The 21,735-nt window shown below is 37.7% G+C and overlaps 2 protein-coding genes across 8 annotated transcripts in view; one reads left to right on the plus strand and one right to left on the minus strand.

The window, feature by feature from the left end:
• Nucleotides 1-15,174, plus strand: part of LOC115223000 (guanylate kinase) — a 35,768-nt gene extending 20,594 nt beyond the window's left edge. For 4 of the 6 annotated variants that reach the window (XM_029793425.2, XM_029793421.2, XM_029793423.2 and 1 more), the window contains exons 2-8: nucleotides 3,433-3,570; nucleotides 8,198-8,239; nucleotides 9,314-9,410; nucleotides 10,679-10,817; nucleotides 12,117-12,201; nucleotides 13,575-13,660; nucleotides 15,071-15,174. In XM_029793425.2, coding sequence (XP_029649285.1) covers nucleotides 3,459-3,570; nucleotides 8,198-8,239; nucleotides 9,314-9,410; nucleotides 10,679-10,817; nucleotides 12,117-12,201; nucleotides 13,575-13,660; nucleotides 15,071-15,091 — 582 coding nt within the window. In that variant the 5' untranslated portion in view covers nucleotides 3,433-3,458 and the 3' untranslated portion in view covers nucleotides 15,092-15,174. Of the gene's footprint in view, nucleotides 1-1,798; nucleotides 1,946-3,432; nucleotides 3,571-8,197; nucleotides 8,240-9,313; nucleotides 9,411-10,678; nucleotides 10,849-11,796; nucleotides 11,844-12,116; nucleotides 12,202-13,574; nucleotides 13,661-15,070 lie in introns of those variants that run through there. The other 2 variants (XM_036512059.1, XM_036512060.1) reach the window with 2 other exon arrangements.
• A 5,901-nt stretch (nucleotides 15,175-21,075) lies between these two features.
• LOC115222881 (zinc finger-containing ubiquitin peptidase 1-like) overlaps nucleotides 21,076-21,735 on the minus strand; it is a 32,959-nt gene continuing 32,299 nt past the window's right edge. Inside the window, exon 9 of one of the 2 annotated variants that reach the window (XM_036512046.1) lies at nucleotides 21,076-21,634. In XM_036512046.1, the coding sequence (XP_036367939.1) occupies nucleotides 21,599-21,634 (36 nt within the window). In that variant the 3' untranslated portion in view covers nucleotides 21,076-21,598. The remainder of the gene's footprint in view (nucleotides 21,635-21,735) is intronic. The other variant, XM_029793261.2, reaches the window with a different exon arrangement.

Below are 21,735 nucleotides of genomic sequence, written 5' to 3' on the forward strand. Positions count from 1 at the left end.
CATAGAAGGTACCAGCAACAAGCATTGCAAGTTGACTGCTAGCTATTTTGACAGCAAGTTTTATGTCAGAGGAACTTTCTTCTACAAGAGCTGCCATCCTCGTGGCTTTGTCAAAAATAACGCAAGTCTCCTCTACCCCTGGGATGTCTGTTTAACCCATAGGTGCGATTCTGATAGGTGTTACCTTTTTGGATCAGAAAGGACCTGGCAGTAATGGTAAATTAAGAGATAATTTCATGCTCCCCTAAAAATCCAGAAGTCCCAAACTGGAGCCTCACCACTGAAGGCAGTTTGATGTCATAACCAGGATATACATACATGTATATATATATATGATAAGAGGAAGGTCAAGTGGTTGATGTAACAGAGTGTTGGTTAACAATGGACAAACACATAGCCATAAAGGGCTGTGCAGACCACAGTACATATGATCAAGTGGTGCTAGAAGCAACAACAAAAGCCAAATGTTTTTAAGATCCCAGAATATCATCATCATCATCATCATTGTTTAGCGTCCGTTTTCCATGCTAGCATGGGTTATATATATATTTTAATTCAAAACTTATGAAAACAAGACATTTGTACTCAGAGCCAGAACCGGTTTCTACTGGGTTAATAATGAAAGGGTTAAATAATATTTGTCTTTCACCAAATGGCTTACCTTTTTTGTTGATCTTACCATCACAGAACAGTACATTATATACACATACACACATGCATGCATGCACACATACACAGCATGTTTCTTTCAGTTTTTGTCTACAAAATCTACTCCCAAGGCTTTACTTGACTTGGGGCTGCAGTAGAAGACACTTGCCCAAGGTGCCATGCAGTGGGAGAAGCCAGTTTCTTAACCACACGGCCGTGCCTGCACATGTTTGCATTTAATCTGTTTCCATTGCTCTCTTAGTATTCAGTATATATAGATCTATTCCTTTGTAACTATTTTTTCACTTCATTCATCATTAAGACCAATTAGTAGATAATTACATTCAATCTACATATTGAAGAATGCTTTTTTTTTTACCGTTTTTTTTTTTTATTTCTGGAACAATAAAGTATCTTTCATTAATTCATTTCTGAGAAAAGCTTTTACTTTTCCTCATTCTTCGAGGGTTTGTTCATGTTGTTGTTGTTGTATTTATACCATCACTGCCATCATCATCGTCACAATGGCCATTGTCCTTACCATTTTTATCGTTATCCCCATCATCACCATCATCATCATGATCATCATTACCACCATCATCATCATCATCATCATCACCATTATCATCATCATCATCATCATTTTCATCATCATCATCATCATCATCATCACCATCGTCATCATCATCGTGTACATATACTGCAGTATTATATTATTCCGTTGCTATTGATAGTCTTCATATATCTTAATCACCTCATTTCATAATTAGGTCTATAGAATAGTTATTTTCTCTTGTTTCACTAATCTGGTTGGTACATTTTTTTCTCATTGTTCTTTTCACTTATATGTATACACACATACACACATAATATGTATGCATGTGTGTGTATATATATATATATATGTATACATACACTCACACATACACACACACACACTTTTCTGTGATTGAAGTGATTTTTGTTTTGTTCTAAAATGAATGAAGAATATCTTTTGTAAATCAAGATTCTTTTGATGTAGGATTAGTGGAACTGGTGGTGGTGGGGGGGGGGGTATGGATGGAGTGTATAGAGAGTGAACATAATGTTTTGCTACAGTATCTTACTTAAACATGTCTGCAAAGGAAATATTAAAGCAATGCTGTTGCTATGTAATTCCTTCAAGACTTAGCAACCATATGCCATGGTACCGCGGTTAGTTCTGTCTGCAGACAAGATTTTAAATTCGCCCTGACACAAGCTCCAAGTTGTCTTCAGCTCCTCCCAGAACGACACACATCTTGTTGAAGAATATCCGGTAGTCTTTTCAACATATCCATATCTCTAAACACACATACATTCTCATTCCACAGTACCATGTTTTCTGGCATACAAATTGAATTTTTCAAACCAAAATTTACTGTCCAAAAAAGGGCTGACTTATACACCAAAATAACTTTGGGGTTTGTTTACATTACTCCATAAGAAACACAGGGTCATGTTCTCTGATGTATATATTCTTCCCCTGGATGCGATGCCAGTCCATCGCAGAATTACTCACTTTAGCCAGCTTAGTGGACTGGAGCAATGTGAAGTGAAGTGTTTTGCTTAAGAGCATAACACATTGCCCGATCCAGGAATCGAAACCACAATCTTACGATCATGAGTCTAATACATTCGCACCTAAGTTGTGTCACAGAATGATTCCTTTTTACCAGCTGAACAGAGTGACGCAACATGAAATGAAATGTTATTTTCGAAAACACAATGTGTTGCCTTATCCAGGGATCGAAACCACAATCTTATGCTCCATGAGTCCAATACCCTAACCACTAAGCCATGAGCCTCCACAACATGATTTTGGAGGACCAAAAACTCCCTATAAAATGTAGCAGGATTTGGAAAGTTAGTGATGACATTTCAATGTTCACACTATATTCTACATCGACTTGTATGCCAGAAAATACCATATTTAAGGTTTGCCTTATTTTGTTCCGTTCTCTGTTTAATGTAGTGTTAACTTTTTTGTATGTAATTTGCTTTATTTTATTAGTTTTTGTTATATTTTATTCATTTTTATTTCAAATACACTCAGCAGATTAGACTGCTGGAAAAGAAAATAATTCCTAACATTGGGCTATGACATTTATTATTATTATTATCATTATTATTATTATTATTATTATTATTATCATTGTCTTTGCACAGCTTCTAAAGCTAGAGATATACTATGGTGTCAGCTGTTCACTACCAGTGAACTAGTTAACAGCCCTTATTTTTCAAGCAGTTCCAAGCAGTGATGTTTCCTGCAAGTGCTCTACCCTTTTTGCAGCCCCTATTTGTTCCATGTACATCTCAAGATTTTTACTAACTGTTTACTCTGTGATAGTGCTGGGCATCTGTGACATTGTTCATGACCCACATAAATAAATGAGTTCTGCAGCTCAGCTGTTTGACAATGATAAAACCCTCGAATACAGAACTTTGTTTGGCAAACAAAAATAAGAGTTGGCATCAGGTAGGGCATCCAGTCATTGAATGCTACCTCTAATCCCTGCCAGCATCGATAAAATAGACATAAAAATGGTGAAGGCAATGATGGGCAGGTGGTGGGGTAGCAGTGGCTGCAATGATGATTCTTAGTGATGATGGTGGTGTTGGTGATCGTAGTTGTGCCCGTGGTAAAAATGATGATGGCAATGGTGATGGTGTTTGTGATGCTGCTGCTGCTGATGATGATGATGATGTGTTAACATTTACTTCTTTAGTAACAATAATATTTAATATTTTCTTTCTTCTCGGCAGCATCCTTCTCCAGTACTGCATTGAAGATGAGCAACATAAAGACAATTGTCATCAGTGGTCCCTCTGGGGCTGGCAAGAGCACCTTGCTTCACTTACTCATGAAAGACTATCCGACAAGCTTTGCATTCAGTGTTTCTCGTGAGTATAAGACTTCATTATTATTATTCTGTTCCAAACTTCTTCTCTTTTGGGTCCTGGGTCATCCCTGATCCAGCAGACCTATAATTGAAAGTGTATCATCCTGTATTTTTCTTTTCAGACACTTTGGGGGCAGGTGCTATCTACTGCAACCCAGAGCTGACCAAAGCCTTGTGAGTGGATTTGGTAGATGGAGACTGAAGGAAGCACATTGTATTTATACATGTGTCTGTGTGTGTGTGTGCATATGTGTGTGTGCATGTGTGTATTCTTGTCTTAACACCATGTGATGGTTGTAAACATGCATTGTAGACTCATAGTGATGCTGTTCGTTTCCAGTCTTCCATGAAAAACATGCCTGGCCATGGGAAAATATTACATTGTGACACTTGCCCAAGGTACCTCGCAGTGGAACTGAACCTGAAATCATGTGGTCAGAAAGCAAACCTTTTTAACCACACGGTCATTCCTGCACCACAAATCTGTCTAAATACCTACCCATGCACTACACCTATTTCTTTACTACCCACAAGGGGCTAAACACAGAGAGGACAAACAAGGACATACAAACGGATTAAGTCAATTATATTGACCCCAGTGCGTAACTGGTACTTATTTAATCGACCCCGAAAGGATGAAAGGCAAAGTCGACCTCGGCAGAGTTTGAACTCAGAACGTAGTGGCAGACGAAATACGGCTACGCATTTTGCCCAGCGTGCTAACGTTTCTGCCAGCTCGCCGCCTTGCACTACACCACCTACCTACCTGCTGTATTTACCTGTGTATAAGTCACACCTCTAATTTAGTGCTAAATCTTGCTACAAAGCTTTAAATCCCTTCATAGTTTTAGCTTTGCCCCTTATATAAGTTGCACCTCAGTTTTCTTTTTGTTGTTCATTTTAAAATCAGGTGTAAAATCGTTTGATTAGTCTATGAGTAATTTTCGTACATCTAAACACACATCATTCTCTGTGAACCCTCGTATCACTATCATACTGTGCCAAAAAGAAACGAGTTCCTATATCTCCATAATCTGTTTAATCCAGCCAGATTAGTCGTGTGTTCATTGTTCGCACTAAAGCATCCACATTTTGTTATTGATAATTGTGGCAATCAATGGCCTTCATTGATCTCCTCCTCCCCTTTCTCACCCTTCTCTTCACCACTCTTTCTCTCTCTTTTATACCTTTCTCCTCCCCTCCCTCTCTTCCACTGCCTCTTCCTTTCTCTAACTTATCCATCTCAAGGCTGACTGCACTAGCTGGAGTATACTACTTCGCAATACTATAAAAATGTTAGTAAAACCACTTGTGAGAAACAACCTCTTCATAGTCACTCAATCTTCCAGAAATAACAGCCAGATCTCCCTCTTACTTTGTTAATTGAATAAAAGAAATGAAAGGACACATTTGATAATATGTGGCTTTGGGTCTGTATTAGAGATGGTCATTGTTATTATTATTATTATCAATTCATGCATGGGTCATTACAGGTTCCGCCTGACTGGTTCCCTGTGCCTTTAGCATGTAAAAAGCACCATCCAAACGTGGTCAATACCAGCCCCCTGTGCCGGTAGCATTTAAAAAGCACCATCCGATTGTGGCCAATGCCAGGACTGCCTAACTGGCTCCCATTCCGGTGGCACATAAAAAGCACCCACTACACTCTCGGAGTGGTTGGCGTTAGGAAGGGCATCCAGCTGTAGAAACATTGCTGGATCAGATTGGAGCCTGGTGCAATCGCTGGATCTCCAGACCTCAGTCAAACCGTCCAGCCCATGCCAGCATGGAAAATGGGCATTAAATGATGATGATGATGATGATGATTAAGGCAACAAACTAGCAGAATGGTTAGCATGCCATGCAAAATGCTTAGTGGCATCTCATCTGTCTTTATGTTCTGAGTTCAAATTCTGCTGAGTGTAATTCACTTATCTCTTCCCCAACTTGCTGGCCATGTGCCAAAATTTGAAGCCATTATTATTATTATTATTATTATTATTATGATCATTATTATCATAATCATTATTATTATTACTATCATTAAAGTACAGTATAAAATGGCAAGCTGACAGAATCGTTAGCACACTGTACGAAATGTTTAGTGGTATTTTGCCTGTTCTTACATTCTGAGTTCAAATTCCACCGAGATCGACTTTGCCTTTCATCCTTTAGGGGTCGATAAATTAAGTACCAGCAAAACTCTAGGGTTGATGTAATCGACTCGTCTCCTCTTCTCGAATTTCCAGGCCTTGTGCCTTTAGTAGAAAGAATTATTAAAGTATGGCATGATTGTGTGTTGAGGAAGCTTGCTTCCCAACCATGTGGTTCTGGGTTCAATCCCACAATGTGGCACTTGAGGAAAGTGTCTTTTATAACCCTGGGCCAGTCAATGCCTTGTGAGTGAATTAAATAGCCGGAAACTGGAAGAAGCCTGTCATATAACATATGTGTGAGTGCATGCATGTATTTGTGTGTGTGTGTGTTTATTGTTGTGTCTCCTTGTGTTGATAGTGTGCGATAGCTGTAAATAAGTGTCACCGTCATACAAGCTGTGTCATTCCTTTCCAGTCTTCCATGAAAACATGTCTGGCCTCGGAGAAATATTGCTTTGATTTGAAACAGGGGAAGGTTAGTGTGGAGGTGGAGGTGGTGGTGGTGGTGGTGGTGGTGGTGGAGCATCTAGCCATAGAAAATCTGCTTGAACTAATTCTGTCTGACCCATGCAAACATGGAAAAATGTGTGTTTAAAATGGTGACAGTGACAATGACGACAATTATGATGATGATGTTGATGACGATGATGATGGTGATCGTGATGATGATGATGATAATGACAGTGGTCATGATGATGATGACGGTGGTCATGATGATGATGACGGTGGTCATGATGATGATGACGGTGGTCATGATGATGATGACGGTGGTCATGATGATGATGACGGTGGTCATGATGATGATGACGGTGGTCATGATGATGATGACGGTGGTCATGATGATGATGTTGATGACGATGATGATGGTGATCGTGATGATGATGATGATGACGGTGGTCATGATGATGATGATGATGATGATGATAATGATGATGGCAATTGGCATCAATTACAAGACCAACATGTCAATGGGATCGTTTCACTCTCTTTCTCCCTCCTGCCCCACCTAAACTCCACCCACACCCTCATGTCATGAGATGCTCTATAAAAGAGACTTTATAACAGTGTGAAATTTTTTTTTATAGGACTTTTTTTTTTCCTTTTTATCTCTTCCTTTCCACACCCAGCAATCCTGTCAATATTCATTCTCTCTTTCATTCGGATAACATGTATCTATTAAACCATATATTCTGTGCTACAGAATATATGTATTGATTAAAAAAAGATTTTTTAGCCAATACTCTATGTATAGACAGATTTAAACACCATCTCTCTCTCTCTCTCTCTCTCTCCACGCACACACACACATATAATGTCAGGTATATGTTTAAGGCGGCGAGCTGGCAGAAACGTTAGCACGCCAGGCGAAATGCTTAGCAGTATTTCGTCTGCGTTACGTTGTGAGTTCAAATTCCGCCAAGGTCGACTTTGACTTTCATCCTTTCGGGGTCGATAAATTAAGTACCAGTTACGCACTGGGGTCGATGTAATCGACTTAATACCTATGTCTGTCCTTGTTTGTCCGCTCTGTGTTTAGCCCCTTGTGGGTAATAAAGAAATAGGTATATGTTTGATATATAACATTGGTAGATCTAATAGTGTTACACTGTTTAAGCAATGTATTGATGGATGGTTAATGGGTTGGATGAAACTGAAGAAGGAACAGTGACTCCTGAAACATGTATATACACCCATCCCTTATTTTTCTGTCTTCAATAGCATTGTTTACATAGACATATTTCTGGTTCAGGAATCTTATAATCATGAGTCTAACAACCTAACCACTAAGCCATGCACTTCTAGTTGCTACAGTGAAAACCCTGTTAAGTACACCCAAGAACCAAGATGTGGTCTGACACCAGGTGATGATAGATTAACCGTCCACCACCCTTGTAGACGAAAATTATCAAAAACAAAACTGAACAAACCGTGACAGTTATTTTAGCCAAGTTACTGGAGATAAATTTACCCAAGTTACCCTCCATCAGACACCTACCATATTCTGAGCGCCTTGTTTCCCTGGGCATGGATTCACTGCAGCTCCGGCGTCTGGCGACGGACTTGGTAAACACCCACAAAGTTATCAACCACCTCACCAATAACAACACTGAACACCTTTTTGATCTCCATGTGTCTAACACACGTGGACATGCCTACAAAGTCAGAAAACAACACAGCTCCCATGACTTTCGGAAACATTTCTTCACGCTCAGAGTTGCTGAAGCATGGAATAAACTGCCTGCGTCAGTTGTTGACTGCCATGACACTGCATCCTTTAAGGCCCTCATGCTTTCCGAAATCCGTCGAAACTACACCTGATTATATATGCACTTTAGATGAGTTGTAGTGCACCTGAGCACTGTACACAATGTTTATTATTATTATTATTATTATTATTATTATTAAATGAACAAATCCAGATATATTACTTCTGTTACTCTGTCAAATTTTTTGATTTTCTTCCTCTTGCAGATACCACAAGGAAACCACGGCCTGGAGAAGTCGATGGCAAAGGTAAGACAAATTCTTTTCAGTATGGACACAGCGTACTGTCTGGCCAAACTGTTGTCTTCAACATCAGTAGGGAAAGTCAACTGGAATACAGCAGACCATTAGTGCCCAACCACTGGGTCTGAGACCAGTATGGGGCCATGGATCATTTGGTACCAGGTCACACAAAAAGAATATATTTGTTAATTTTATTTGTATCTTATTGACTAACACAGTCTGCACGGAGTTCTTACATTATATATATATATATATATATAATATATATATATATTTATATATATATATATATGTATATATATAGGAAAAAAGCAACAAGAATGGATCAATATATCGGTACAATTGTTTCGTTCGAAGACAATTGTACCGATATATTGATCCATTTTTGTTGCTTTTTTCCTATTTGTAATCACCCCACTTTGTCGTATGGTTAACACCATATAGACTTCTGGTGCATCCAAGTTAAGTACCATATTCACTTGAATCTTAATTGCTTAAACCGTATATATATATATATATATATATATATATATATACAGGGTGCAGTTGGTATTTGAGGACAGATTTATGATTTTTTTTTTAAATGCTTATATAATAACAGAAGAAAATTGTATTTTTATAAAAATAGAATAAAGATAAAGCTAAATAATCAGTTTAATAATTTCATCCAATAGAACCACCATAAGCATCAATAACTGCCTCTACGTGGGGGTGAAATTGTTTTCAAGCTTGGATTACGTGGTCCTTGTTCATATCAGGCATGACTTGAACTCTGGCAGCTTTCAAAGAATCTTTGATGCTATGAGGGTGTTCATTGACATTTTTCTTAATGATGTTCCATACATAGTAGTCCGGTGGACTGAAATCTGGAGAATTTGGAGGCCAAATGTTGGGGGAGATGTGATGAAATTCCTAGGTCAAGGATACATTGTGCATCCTGTTCAGGAATTGAACCCATAATTTTATGATTGTAAGTCCAACATGCTAACTACCTGGCAAGATCAGGAAAAAGCCTGGATTTTACAAGAAAAATAAATTTTTGTTGATTACACACTATTGTAATATGAATATCTCTTTCAGATTATCACTTTGTCACTCATAAAGAATTTGAAGAGATGATACAGAAAAAAAAGTTTTTGGAAAACGCTATGTTTTCTGGAAACTACTATGGTACAAGGTGAGTAGATATCATCAGACAAAATGCAGAAAAAGTTCTCTTCATGAGAAAACGTCCTTTTTTATTGTTTTGCATTTACAACATTGCTACTGTGCTCCAAGTGGAGGCGCAATGGCCCAGTGGTTAGGGCAGCGGACTCGCGGTCATAGGATCACGGTTTCGATTCCCAGACCGGGCGTTGTGAGTGTTTATTGGGCGAAAACACCTAAAGCTCCACAAGGCTCCAGCAGGGGATGGTGGTGATCCCTGCTGTACTCTTTCACCACAACTTTCTCTCACTCTTACTTCCTGTTTCTGTTGTATCTGTATTTCAAAGGGTCAGCCTTGTCGCTCTCTGTGTCACGCTGAATATCCCTGAGAACTACGTCAAGGGTACACGTGTCTGTGGAGTGCTCAGCCACTTACACGTTAATTTCACGAGCAGGCTGTTCCGTTGATTCGGATCAACCGGAACCCTCGTCGTTGTAACCGACGGAGTGCTTCCCTCCTTACTGTGCTCCAAACAGTCTTTGCTAATTACTTTAATTTTAAGTTTTGCAATTAATACAATGGCTTCTTTTTACATACTTTGTACTTTGCTTTTAAGATCTCAACCAAAAATTTAGGGTATGAAATGTTTTGGCACAGCCATTTGGGTGTCGCTTATTTGGTATTACTGATTTGATGCTGACTTATTTGACATTAGACTTTTTAACCCTTCAGCATTTAAACTGACCATGTCCAGTTCAAATATTCTATTTATTTTAGGTTTAAACTGGCCAGATCTTGCTTCTCTCACCTACCCTACAATGTCATTGTAAAAATATACACTCACATCATTGAAATCTGAAAATGATGAGATAATGCATAATTAATTCAAAACAATGAGAATAAATAAACATTGAGAGAATCTAATGTAAAAATTAAAGGCTTTTAATGTTCCTCTCATTTTGATGTTTCTCTTGTTTCTGCTAGGCTATGTCAGCATCAAAAGCAGACATATAAAAATGATGGTGGTTGATTCTTCTTCTTCTTCTTCTTCTTCTTCTTCTGCTCTTCTTCTTCTTCCTCCTCCTCCTCCTTCTTCCTCCTCCTCCTCCTCTTCTTCTTCTTCCTCCTCTTCTTCTTCCTCCACCTCCTTCTTCCTCCACCTCCTTCTTCTTCTTCCTCCTCTTCTTCTTCTTCCTCCTCCTCCTCCCCCATCCCTCTTCCTCTTTGTACCAGACAAAGAAATCGAATTTTCTCATTTGTGTTTTGATTGTGATTTTTTTTCTTTTTCCTTGTTTCAGTAAAGCAGCAGTTGAAGAAATCCAAAAGACCGGACGAATATGTATTCTCGATGTAGAAATCAATGGTGTGAAAAGCATCAAAACAACTGGTTTGAATGCAAAATATATATTTGTACAGCCACCATCTATAGAAGCCCTGGTCAGTTGTACTTTTTGCTGTTTCTTTTTTCTTTATATTTTGTCTTTTATTTGTCTCACAATATAACACGTAGCCTTTACAATCTGCTACACGTTATATTGATCTCTGTTGTTAATTACTGGATGATTAAATTTGTTTTTTGCTATATGAGGAGGTGCTGGTCAATAGGAAGGATGTTTTACTTTGGACATGTTGACCACCCTGACATAATTGTCATCACATCAATAAGGAATTAGTGGCTGTGTGGTTAAGATGCTTGTTTTTCAAGCACATGGGTCCAAGTTCAGTCCCACCGTGTGGAATCTTGGACAAGTATCTTTTGCTATAGCCTCAGGCTGACCAATGCCTTGTGAGTGAATTTGGTAGGCAGAAACTAGAAGAACTGGTCAAGGGGTCATACTCATGCTTATAGGATCGTGATTTGAATTTCAACTTTTACTTCCTCTAAGCAATCGGGTTTGGTCGGCTTCTCTGGGCCATCAGAGAACGCACCGCTGATGGCGCAGAATGCCGCCGCATGTAAGCAGACTCATTGGCCAGATCCGAGGACCTCACCGGACCGTTCGATCGGTGGTAGTGATGGGCGGTGTGAACAGAGGGCAGGGACGTGATCGATGCGGGCTGATGACCCACGCCTACCTGGAATTCCTTGTTCACGGGGTTAGTTCCAGGCCCCGATCCCTATCAGTTTCAATTTCCAGACTGGGCAAGGCATTGTGTTCTTGAGCGAAACGCTTCATCTCATGTTGCTGTGCGAACTCTTTAGTAATGTTGATTTGATGGAGGGAGTGAATTGATGTATGGCACAAACGTTTGACCACCATAAACGAATCATCTGTGCAGGTCATTCAGCAAGAAATTGCAGAATGGTCATCTGTTGTCTATGATAGGAGAGTCTACACATAAAAATTTATATATAAGTATATATGTGTGTGCGTTTGTGTTTATGTATGTGTTTGTGTGTCTTTAAGTGTGTGTGTGTGTGTTGGTGTCTGTGTTGATGTTGTATGATAGTTGTAAACGAAAGTCACTGACATATAAGCAGTGTCGTTTGTTTCCAATCTTTCATGGAAAACATGTCTGGTCATGTGGAAATATTACCTTGGTTGGAAACAGGTGAGGGTTGGCTACAGCAAGGGCATCCAGCCATAGGAAATCTGCTTCAATAAAACCCTTTCTGATCCATGCAAGCATGGAAAAGTGGATATTGAAGCAACAATGATGGTAATGATGATGATCACACACACACACAGAGTGCTACCATTAATTACTAATTTAAATTATTTGGACTATTTCCAGGAAAAGAGACTGAGAGACAGAAAAACTGAAACTGAGGAATCCCTGCAGAAACGGTTGGATACAGCAAACGAAGCGTTAGATTATTGTAAGTATTTTGGTTCTTATTTGTTTGTTACAGATGGAGCTTGTTGTGATCACAGGAATATAAATGCATTGGAATATAGATGTGTAGTTAAGAAGTGTCACTAGGCAACCATGAGGTCATGGGTTCAATTCCAGTGCGTGGTGCCTTGAGCAAGTGCCTTGGTTTGACTAATGATTGGAACTTAGTTGATGGAAACCAACCATGTGGAACTTAGTTCATGGAAACCAACCATGTACAGTACTGGATTAACCATTAAGCAAAATAAGCACGTGTTTAGGGCATCAAGGGAAGGAGGGGGCACCACAGAAATGGTAAATAGTTGACGGCACAAATGAAATCACTTTAAACTTGCTGAAATAATATTCGGGATGCCTTTATCTCTACCAAATAGAGATGTGATACCTAATAATTATTTTGAGGAACTGATCAAAGACTTTGCAATTCAAAAAAGTAGGAGGAAACTTTTCAAATATAAATAAAGTGGAAGTAGACAAAAATAAACATTATTTTCCCTCTGTTTTGCTTCGTTTTGGAAAATGAAAATTTATTTTCTGGTTTGTTATTGTTTATATTTTGAATTACATAATCTTTTATGGGGCCACCAAAATCTTTTAAGTGCTTAGGGCCTTGATGGGTCTTAATCCAGCCCTGTGTATGTATGACAAAATCTTCCACAAAGATAACACATGAATGTTATGTTTTTGCCAAACAATCTGCACAGAGGCGCAGGAGTGGCTGTGTGGTAAGTAGCTTGCTAACCAACCACATGGTTGCGGGTTCAGTCCCACTGCGTGGCATCTTGGGCAAGTGTCTTCTGCTATAGCCCCAGGCCGACCAATGCCTTGTGAGTAGATTTGGTAGACGGAAACTGAAAGAAGCCTGTCGTATATATGTATATATATATATATATATATATGTGTGTGTCTGTGTTTGTCCCCTTAGCATTGCTTGACAACCGATGCTGGTGTGTTTACGTCCCCGTCACTTAGCGGTTCAGCAAAAGAGACTGATAGAATAAGTACTGGGCTTACAAAAAGAATAAGTCCCGGGGTCGATTTGATCGACTAAAGGCGGTGCTCCAGCATGGCCACAGTCAAATGGCTGAAACAAGTAAAAGAGTAAGAGAGTGATCAAATGTTTGTGCTGCACATTAGCGCATTAGTGATACGATTAGGCTGTGGCTCTTAACTGGTTTCAGTTCAAACGGAGACTTGCTACAATCTCTTAACCCCTCATCCATACCTACACCTGCTTAATCGCACTGTCATATCTGCACTTGCTTAACCCCATAGTCATACTTTCACAAGTTTAATCCCACGTGATATGCCTGTGTAATAAGGGTTTTTAAAAAATGTTTTCTTTCTTTCTTTCAGCCAAGCAGCCCAGTGTCTATGACCATATAATTGTAAATGACAAATGTGATGAAGCTTATCAAAAGTTAAAAGAAGTTGTCCAAGAGGTAAGATAACTGCACTCACCCTCAGAGTGAATTCTCTGTTTTGTAAAGTGTTCCTTTGGCCCCCCCTTGTCTTTCTTTAACTATTTTACAGATGATGAAAAACTTGCAATAGGTTTATTGGGCCTCTGAGTGCACACATGTTAAATATGGTTATACTCACATTTCATTCAGTGCTGCTTAGTGTATTTCATCATCATTATTTAACGTCCGTTTTCTGCGCTAGCATGGGTTAGACGGTTCGACCGGGGTCTCGGAAGCCAGGAGGCTGCACCAGGCTCCAGTCTGATCTGGCAGTGTTTCTACAGCTGGATGCCCTTCCTAATGCCAACCACTCCGCGAGTGTAGTGTGTGCTTTTTACGTGCCACTGGCACAGAAGCCAGTCAAGGCGGCGCTGGCATCGGCCACGCTCGGATGGTGCTTTTTACATGCCACTAATTAATTACAGCTTGACAAAGCTTTGTGCGCATCAGCAAATGTTCCAGTTGCTCTTCTTAGTGGCTATGAAGGATGACTTGGTATCTGTAGCTGATGATGTGTAATGACACAGAAACGCTTTGATGATGTCCAACACTTTAATCATGTCATTCATTGCCCATTCTTACATATTGTCCATAAGGAGAGTTTTTCTCTTCAGACAGTTTCTAGAGTGTCTGTCTTTTCATGCCTGGACATGTAAAATACAATCAAATTTAACATAGCACAAACACTTGGCTGTGTGTTTACAAGTTTGCTTCCCATCCACATGGTTCCAGGGTCAATCCTAATGCACGGCATCTACTATAGCTCTCTGAGCTGACCATAGCTTTCTTAGTAAATTTGGTAGATACAAACTGAAAGAAGCTCATTGTATCATCATCATCATCATCATCATTTAACGTCCGTTTTCCATGCTAGTATGGGTTGGACGGTTCGACCAGGGTCTGGTAAGCCATGCAGGCTGCACCAGGCTCTAGTCTGATTTGGCAGTGTTTCTACAGCTGGATGCCCTTCCTAACGCCAACCACTCCGTGAATGTAGTGGGTGTTTTTTACGTGCCACCGGCACAGGAGCCAGAGCAGGCTAGCAAACAACCACGATCAGTTGGTGCTTTTACGTGTCACATATATATATATATATATATACAAGCTTCTTTCAGTTTCTGTGAACTAAATCCACTCACAAGGCTTTGGTCGGCCTAGGTTATAGTAGAAGACCCTCGCCCAAGGTGTCATGCAGTGGGACTGAACCCAAAACCTTATGGTTGGAGACCATACTTCTTAACCACACAGCTATACTAACAACATGTTTTTCGTAATTATTATGTTCTTCACTGTCGTTCCTTTATTGTTACCAACCACATTTTCATTGTCTTCTAAATTATTAATCAATTTTTTAAATTAATTACACTTATCTTTTGCTTTATTTCTCAGGACATCGAGAAACTCAAGTGATTTTGATACCGTCACTCTGTCATCAAAGACCTACTCCAACAGTTTCATCAAATAATGAAAGAAAAAAAAACACAGAAATACATAAAAAACAGTACTTTACCATTTTTCTTTGAAGTAGGCATTTTTTTTTTCCAAAGAATTCAAATTTAATATCAAACCAGAAAAAAATTAAGTTTCTTCTGAAATGAAATACTATTTTATTTTTAAAATCGTTGTAATTAATTTTCTGATTTTAATATTTGGGAGATAGAAAAAGCAATTGTGTACATTTCCAGCAATTTGTGTTTTTATTTTTTATTTTTTTACTGGTTTTTTTTTTTTTTCGGAGACTAGATGTAAATTTGTATTGGAAATCTTAAAATTTTATCTACATTTTTGCACATGGACTGCACAAACATTTTGTCTTTATTTCTTCTTTATGTCTGAATGTGTATGTATTTGCATGTGTGTATATATATATATAAATATATATATATATGTAGTAAAACAAAAAAGGAGATCTTATTTATATATTTAGCTACATCATCTTATATAATATATAATCAGCTACATATGGAAACTCTTGATATTATATGTATATATGTCTATATAAATTATAGTGCGATTTAGATATGAATCTCTCTGCGTATGTGTGTATATATATATATACACACACACACACACACACACACATACATACATATATATATATATATAAGCGAACCATCCGAACGTGGCCGTTGCCATATATATATATATAATATATATATATAAGCGAACCATCCGAACGTGGCCGTTGCCATATATATATATATATATATATATATATATGTATGTATATATACAGATATGCATACATACATACAAATTTATAAATATAGATATATATTTAAATTTGTGTATGTGTATATGTATACATACGTGCATGCATCATTTAGACTGAACAATTTTTATCTTAGCTTATTACACACACACACACACACACATGTGTATACATGTTGTGTATACATATATATATATAAAACACTGTCCATAGAGTCATGCACTCAGAACTTCCACTTCAGCCGTTGTGTTCTGCTCCTGTGTAAAGCATCTCACTTTATTTGCTCCACATTCGCCTGTCTGACACACGTGCACACACGAACATGCTTCAGTCAGGTTGGTAGCCATATAGAGGGTATTGTCCAGCTATAAAACCAGTTGTTTCTTAACAAAACGAACATCACAGAAAACAGAAAAAGAAAATAGAAAACCAAATCTCTGATATAAAGCTTAGAAAAATGGATGCAAAAGTTAGAAGGAAATATATTGTTAAATCTATGGTGTTTTATCACTTTTTGTCTTAAGCAAGGATAATTTTTTTCTCCATGACAAACTGTTGTGAAAAGCTTTTACAGGTTCAAATATATGTCAAACATTACTGAAATGGTTTTGAGTTTATACAATCATAACCATATCATTATCTTATGATGATATATAATTGTAATTATTTTCTATATCACATATATAGACAGATTTTTGTCGCAAAAGATGTTATTGTGTGTGGAGAATTATAATGAGCTTGGATGAAGTTTTTTTTTTTTGTTTAATGAAATTATTTAACTTGATTAAGCTATAGTAATTCTCATCAGAGACATACAAAACTTGTTGAGAAAGGAAAGAGAAAAAGCCCAATAAATGGCCCTGCAGAAAATGTTGGGATATATATATATAGGAGAGTTTATGAAAAAAACAAAAGACGAAGACAGGTGGTGTACAAAACAAACAGATGTATTAGTATAACGCTCAGGAATAGAAAAAGTCTTTTATGTTTCGAGCCTACGCTCTTCTACAGAAAGGGACACAGAACATACAAGGAGAGAAAAAAATGTGTGTAGTGGCTAATGCCACCTGCTCGCATCTTTTTTTCCATCTTATAAGGGTAAATACTCAATCTTTCTCTGCTGTTCTTACAGTTTTACTGCATTCAAAATTTACTTTTTTCTCTTTGTAAAATATACGTTTGTGTCTATATATATATATATATACATATACACACACACATATATATATACATACACACATATATATATATCACATAAAAAGAACCATCCGATTGTGGCTGATGCCAGCTCCCCTGGCCCCTGTGCCGGTGGCATGCAAAAAGGACTCACTACACTCTCAAAGTGGTTGGCATTAGGAAGGGCATCAAGCTGTAGAAACATTGCCAGATCAGACTGGAGCCTGGTGCAGTCACTGGCTCTCCAGACCTCAGTCAAACTGTCCAACCCATGCCAGCATGGAAAACGAACATTAAGTGAAGATGATGCTATATACACACACACACACACACACACAACACACACACACACATAACATTCTGTGTACATCTTACTTAATGTAGATATGCTGAAGAAAGCCAGAAAACTGCTGTATTTGTCTAGTGAAAGCATCTCATATAAAAAGCACTGAAATATATCATGAGCAGACAAAAATCTTTCAGCAGCAGCATATTATTCTGTGCCTTTTAGAACTATATGTCTAGATGAGATGCTTTTTCAAGATGAATACAGCAGTTTTTTGGCTTTCTGCAGTATACCTACATTAAGTAAGATATGGAAAATGCTATTTTGAACTAATATTGCTTCCATCACTAACAACGAATACACGCACACACACACACACACACATATATATAAATGGCTATGCAGAAAATGTTGGAATGTATATATATATATATATATATATACATATACACACACACATATATATATACATACACACATATATATATATCACATAAAAAGAACCATCCGATTGTGGCTGATGCCAGCTCCCCTGGCCCCTGTGCCGGTGGCATGCAAAAAGGACTCACTACACTCTCAAAGTGGTTGGCATTAGGAAGGGCATCAAGCTGTAGAAACATTGCCAGATCAGATTGGAGCCTGGTGCAGTCACTGGCTCTCCAGACCTCAGTCAAACTGTCCAACCCATGCCAGCATGGAAAACGAACATTAAGTGAAGATGATGCTATATACACACACACACACACACACACACACACATAACATTCTGTGTACATCTTACTTAATGTAGATATGCTGAAGAAAGCCAGAAAACTGCTGTATTTGTCTAGTGAAAGCATCTCATATAAAAAGCACTGAAATATATCATGAGCAGACAAAAATCTTTCAGCAGCAGCATATTATTCTGTGCCTTTTAGAACTATATGTCTAGATGAGATGCTTTTTCAAGATGAATACAGCAGTTTTTTGGCTTTCTGCAGTATACCTACATTAAGTAAGATATGGAAAATGCTATTTTGAACTAATATTGCTTCCATCACTAACAACGAATACACGCACACACACACACACACACATATATATAAATGGCTATGCAGAAAATGTTGGAATGTATATATATATATATATTTATACACACACACCTCTTGTAACTCCTTTGATACCAGTGAAGCTTTTACCACCCTTGTTCTAATAACAGAAACTTCCTATGTAAAGTAATATAAAATTAAAAATTACCATTAAAATTTCATGTTAATTTATGTTTCAAACACCACATTGATATTGGCAAAGTTATTTTGTTAAATTCTTCACCATTTTCAAAATGATCTAAAACAAAGGTGGTCTGTTGCATAGAATATGGTTAACGAAATGGTCAAAGAAATCCTTTTGTTTTGTCTTTTGGTATAATTTTATTAAGAATCACCTTTAGATTGAGTTTCTATTCCAAATGTTATCTGGAGTACTTATTTGGGGTATTTTAGCCCGGTGGTTAAGCTGTCTGACTTAACACTTATAAGGCCATGGGCTCAATTCCTGGACTAGCTGATCTATGCAATACGTCCTTGGACAAGACACTTCATTTCCCATCGCTCCTGTCCGCTCTGCTACAGAGTTGTGCTTCACAGACCAATTATTGGCTCAAAATCTTGCAAATAAAACATATCACTGGCTGTCAAGGGCTACAACATACTGGACGATAATAATAATAATAAGCATCACTGAATTTCTGTTTCACCTGGTTTTGTTGTAACGAAACCTTTTAGTTGGGCTTTTTTTTAAAAATAATTTCTCAGCTAATTATCTCAATGTTTGTCACTTAGAATTGGTTTAAATAAATATATTTAAAATTTCATTGTTTCTTCCTTTTTATTTACTAGTGGCTGTGTGGTAAGAAGTTTCCTTCCCAACCATATGGTTCAGGGTTCAGTCCCACTGCCTAGCATCTTGGATGAGTGTCTTCTACGATAGCCTCTAGCTGACCAAAACCTTGTAAGTTGATTTCATCATCATCATCATCATCATCGTTTAATGATGATGATGATGATGATGATGAAATCAACTTACAAGGTTTTGGTCAGCTAGAGGCTATCGTAGATGAAAACTGAAAGAAGCCCATAATATATATATATCATTTAATGTCTGCTTTCCATGCTGGCATGGGTTAGATTGTGGCCATGTGTGTATGTGCTTCTTCGTCCCCAATCACCATTGACAACCGGTGTTGGTATGTTTATGTCCTTGTAACTTAGCAGTTCAGCAAAATAGACCAACAGAGTAAGTACCAAGGCGTCGATTTGCTTGACTAAAATTCCTCAAGGCAGTGCTCCAGCATGGCTGCAGTCTAATGACTGAGACAAGTAAAATGATATTCTTACTTTCTTTTCTTATTTGCTGGCTTCGGTGAAGGCACATGGTCAAGTGGTTCGGGTGTTGAACTTGAAATTGTAAGATTGTGGGTTTGTTTCCTCCAACTTACACAGTACATTGTGTTCTTGAGCAAGACACTTCATTTAACATTGCTCCAGTCCACTCAGCTGTAAAAGGAACAAACCCCATGATGGACTTATGTCCTGTTCAGGGGAAGTATTGTGATCTCTGTCGTTTATATACCATGGAAACCTGGTCTTAGGAGGGTCATTATGCCAATAGTAAACATACTGTTCTATATTTTAGAGATGAGGAATTATTTACATCAGATAGATAGGTTAAGAGTGTGAGTTACTAACCTTAAAATTCTAGGTTTAATCCCAAGCAGTAACTTCAATAAATAACATCAGCAAAAAATACCTTAGGAATGAGAACAAAGTACCCCATTAGTCAAATAAAAGGTTTGGTTTGAAATTCCGCCAGGACACCTGATGAAGGCTGGAGAGTACATCAGCCAAGACGTTGTGGTAACAACAAAGGTGAGGACACCTATTTGTACAATGTTAATAAACACACCACTGGCAAATAATGAAGTGAAATTGAACTAATTGGTTAGCTATTTAACCAACGATGAAGTAAAGAGAAATAATTTTAAGTAAAGAATAAACTTTTATTCATTTAATGGGAAAAAAAGAAACAAAAACAAAAAAGACAAACAAAAACTTTCAGAATAACAACAACAATATGAATACATGTGGTAAAATGTAAAATGTATTGTTCAGAAGTAAATTGCAGGTTTTATCACAGAATAATTAGCACAAGGAGAGGTGGGGAGGGTCAGAAAGAAAAAAAAAACGAAAAAAAACAATGGAATGGGTGCAGACATGGCTGTTTTGGTTAAAAAAATTCTCTTTGCAATCATTACAGGTTTAGGTTCAATCTCATTGCACAGCACCTTGGGCAAGTGTCTTCTACCATATGTAACCTTTGGGAGTTTACCAATGTCTTGCATGTGGAATTTGGTAGAAGGGAACAGTGCGAAAGCCCAATGTACATGCATACATATACATACATATATATTTACACACACAGAGACGCGTGCGTGTGTGTATATATATATATACACACACACACACATCTAGATATATATATATATGTATATACAAACACACATACACATATGCATGCATTTATACATATGCACGTATATGTTCATATGATTTATTTCTATGTATATACATACACATATATATATATTTGTACATACATATGTATATTTATGCAATGGATGTAAACATCAGCAAGAAACCAAGATGCAAAAATTATATATAAATAATATACTAGTTTTTTTTCCTTTTTCCATTTTTTTTTTTAATGAAGTCTCCTGTTGATATTTGTTCTGCACCGAGCTACAGACACTCCCTTGTAACTTTCGGCATATATTGAAAACAACAGTCAACCAGACCAGTGATTAGTTCCATTGGAACGAACGGTTGCTGACGCTAATGTTCAGCAAATAGAGATACAAAATAAATTAACCATATGTTTTATTTCAGTTTTATTTCATTATGTTAAGTTCGTTCCATCCATTTTATATTTGTGTTGAGTGACGGACATCGAAGAGAAGGCAAATAGGTGGAAAGTTGTAGATTCGGTGTGCAGAGGCAGAAGTTGTCAAAAACAAACAAACAAACAACAACAATAATAATAATAATAAGGAAAACATAACAAAAACAATAACAAGGTGTTGGAGGTCGGTGGTGGTGGTGGTGGTTTTAGCAGTTATTAGCCATAGTGACATTGGTGTTGGCTGGTGTTAGAGGAGGTGGTGGTGGTTTTTGGTGGTGGTGGTAGTCGTGATGGTCAATGTATAATTTCAAGTGAGTTTCTCGGATTTTAAAGTCTTGCTAGCCTGCAACAGTGAATAATAAAAAAAAAAGTGTATACAGGTATTCATTTAAACATAATTGTAGTCGGAACTTGTTACACAGTAATTAATTTCGTTAGCAGACA

Source organism: Octopus sinensis, linkage group LG21, assembly GCF_006345805.1.
Source record: "Octopus sinensis linkage group LG21, ASM634580v1, whole genome shotgun sequence".
Taxonomy (NCBI): Eukaryota; Metazoa; Mollusca; class Cephalopoda; order Octopoda; family Octopodidae; genus Octopus; species Octopus sinensis.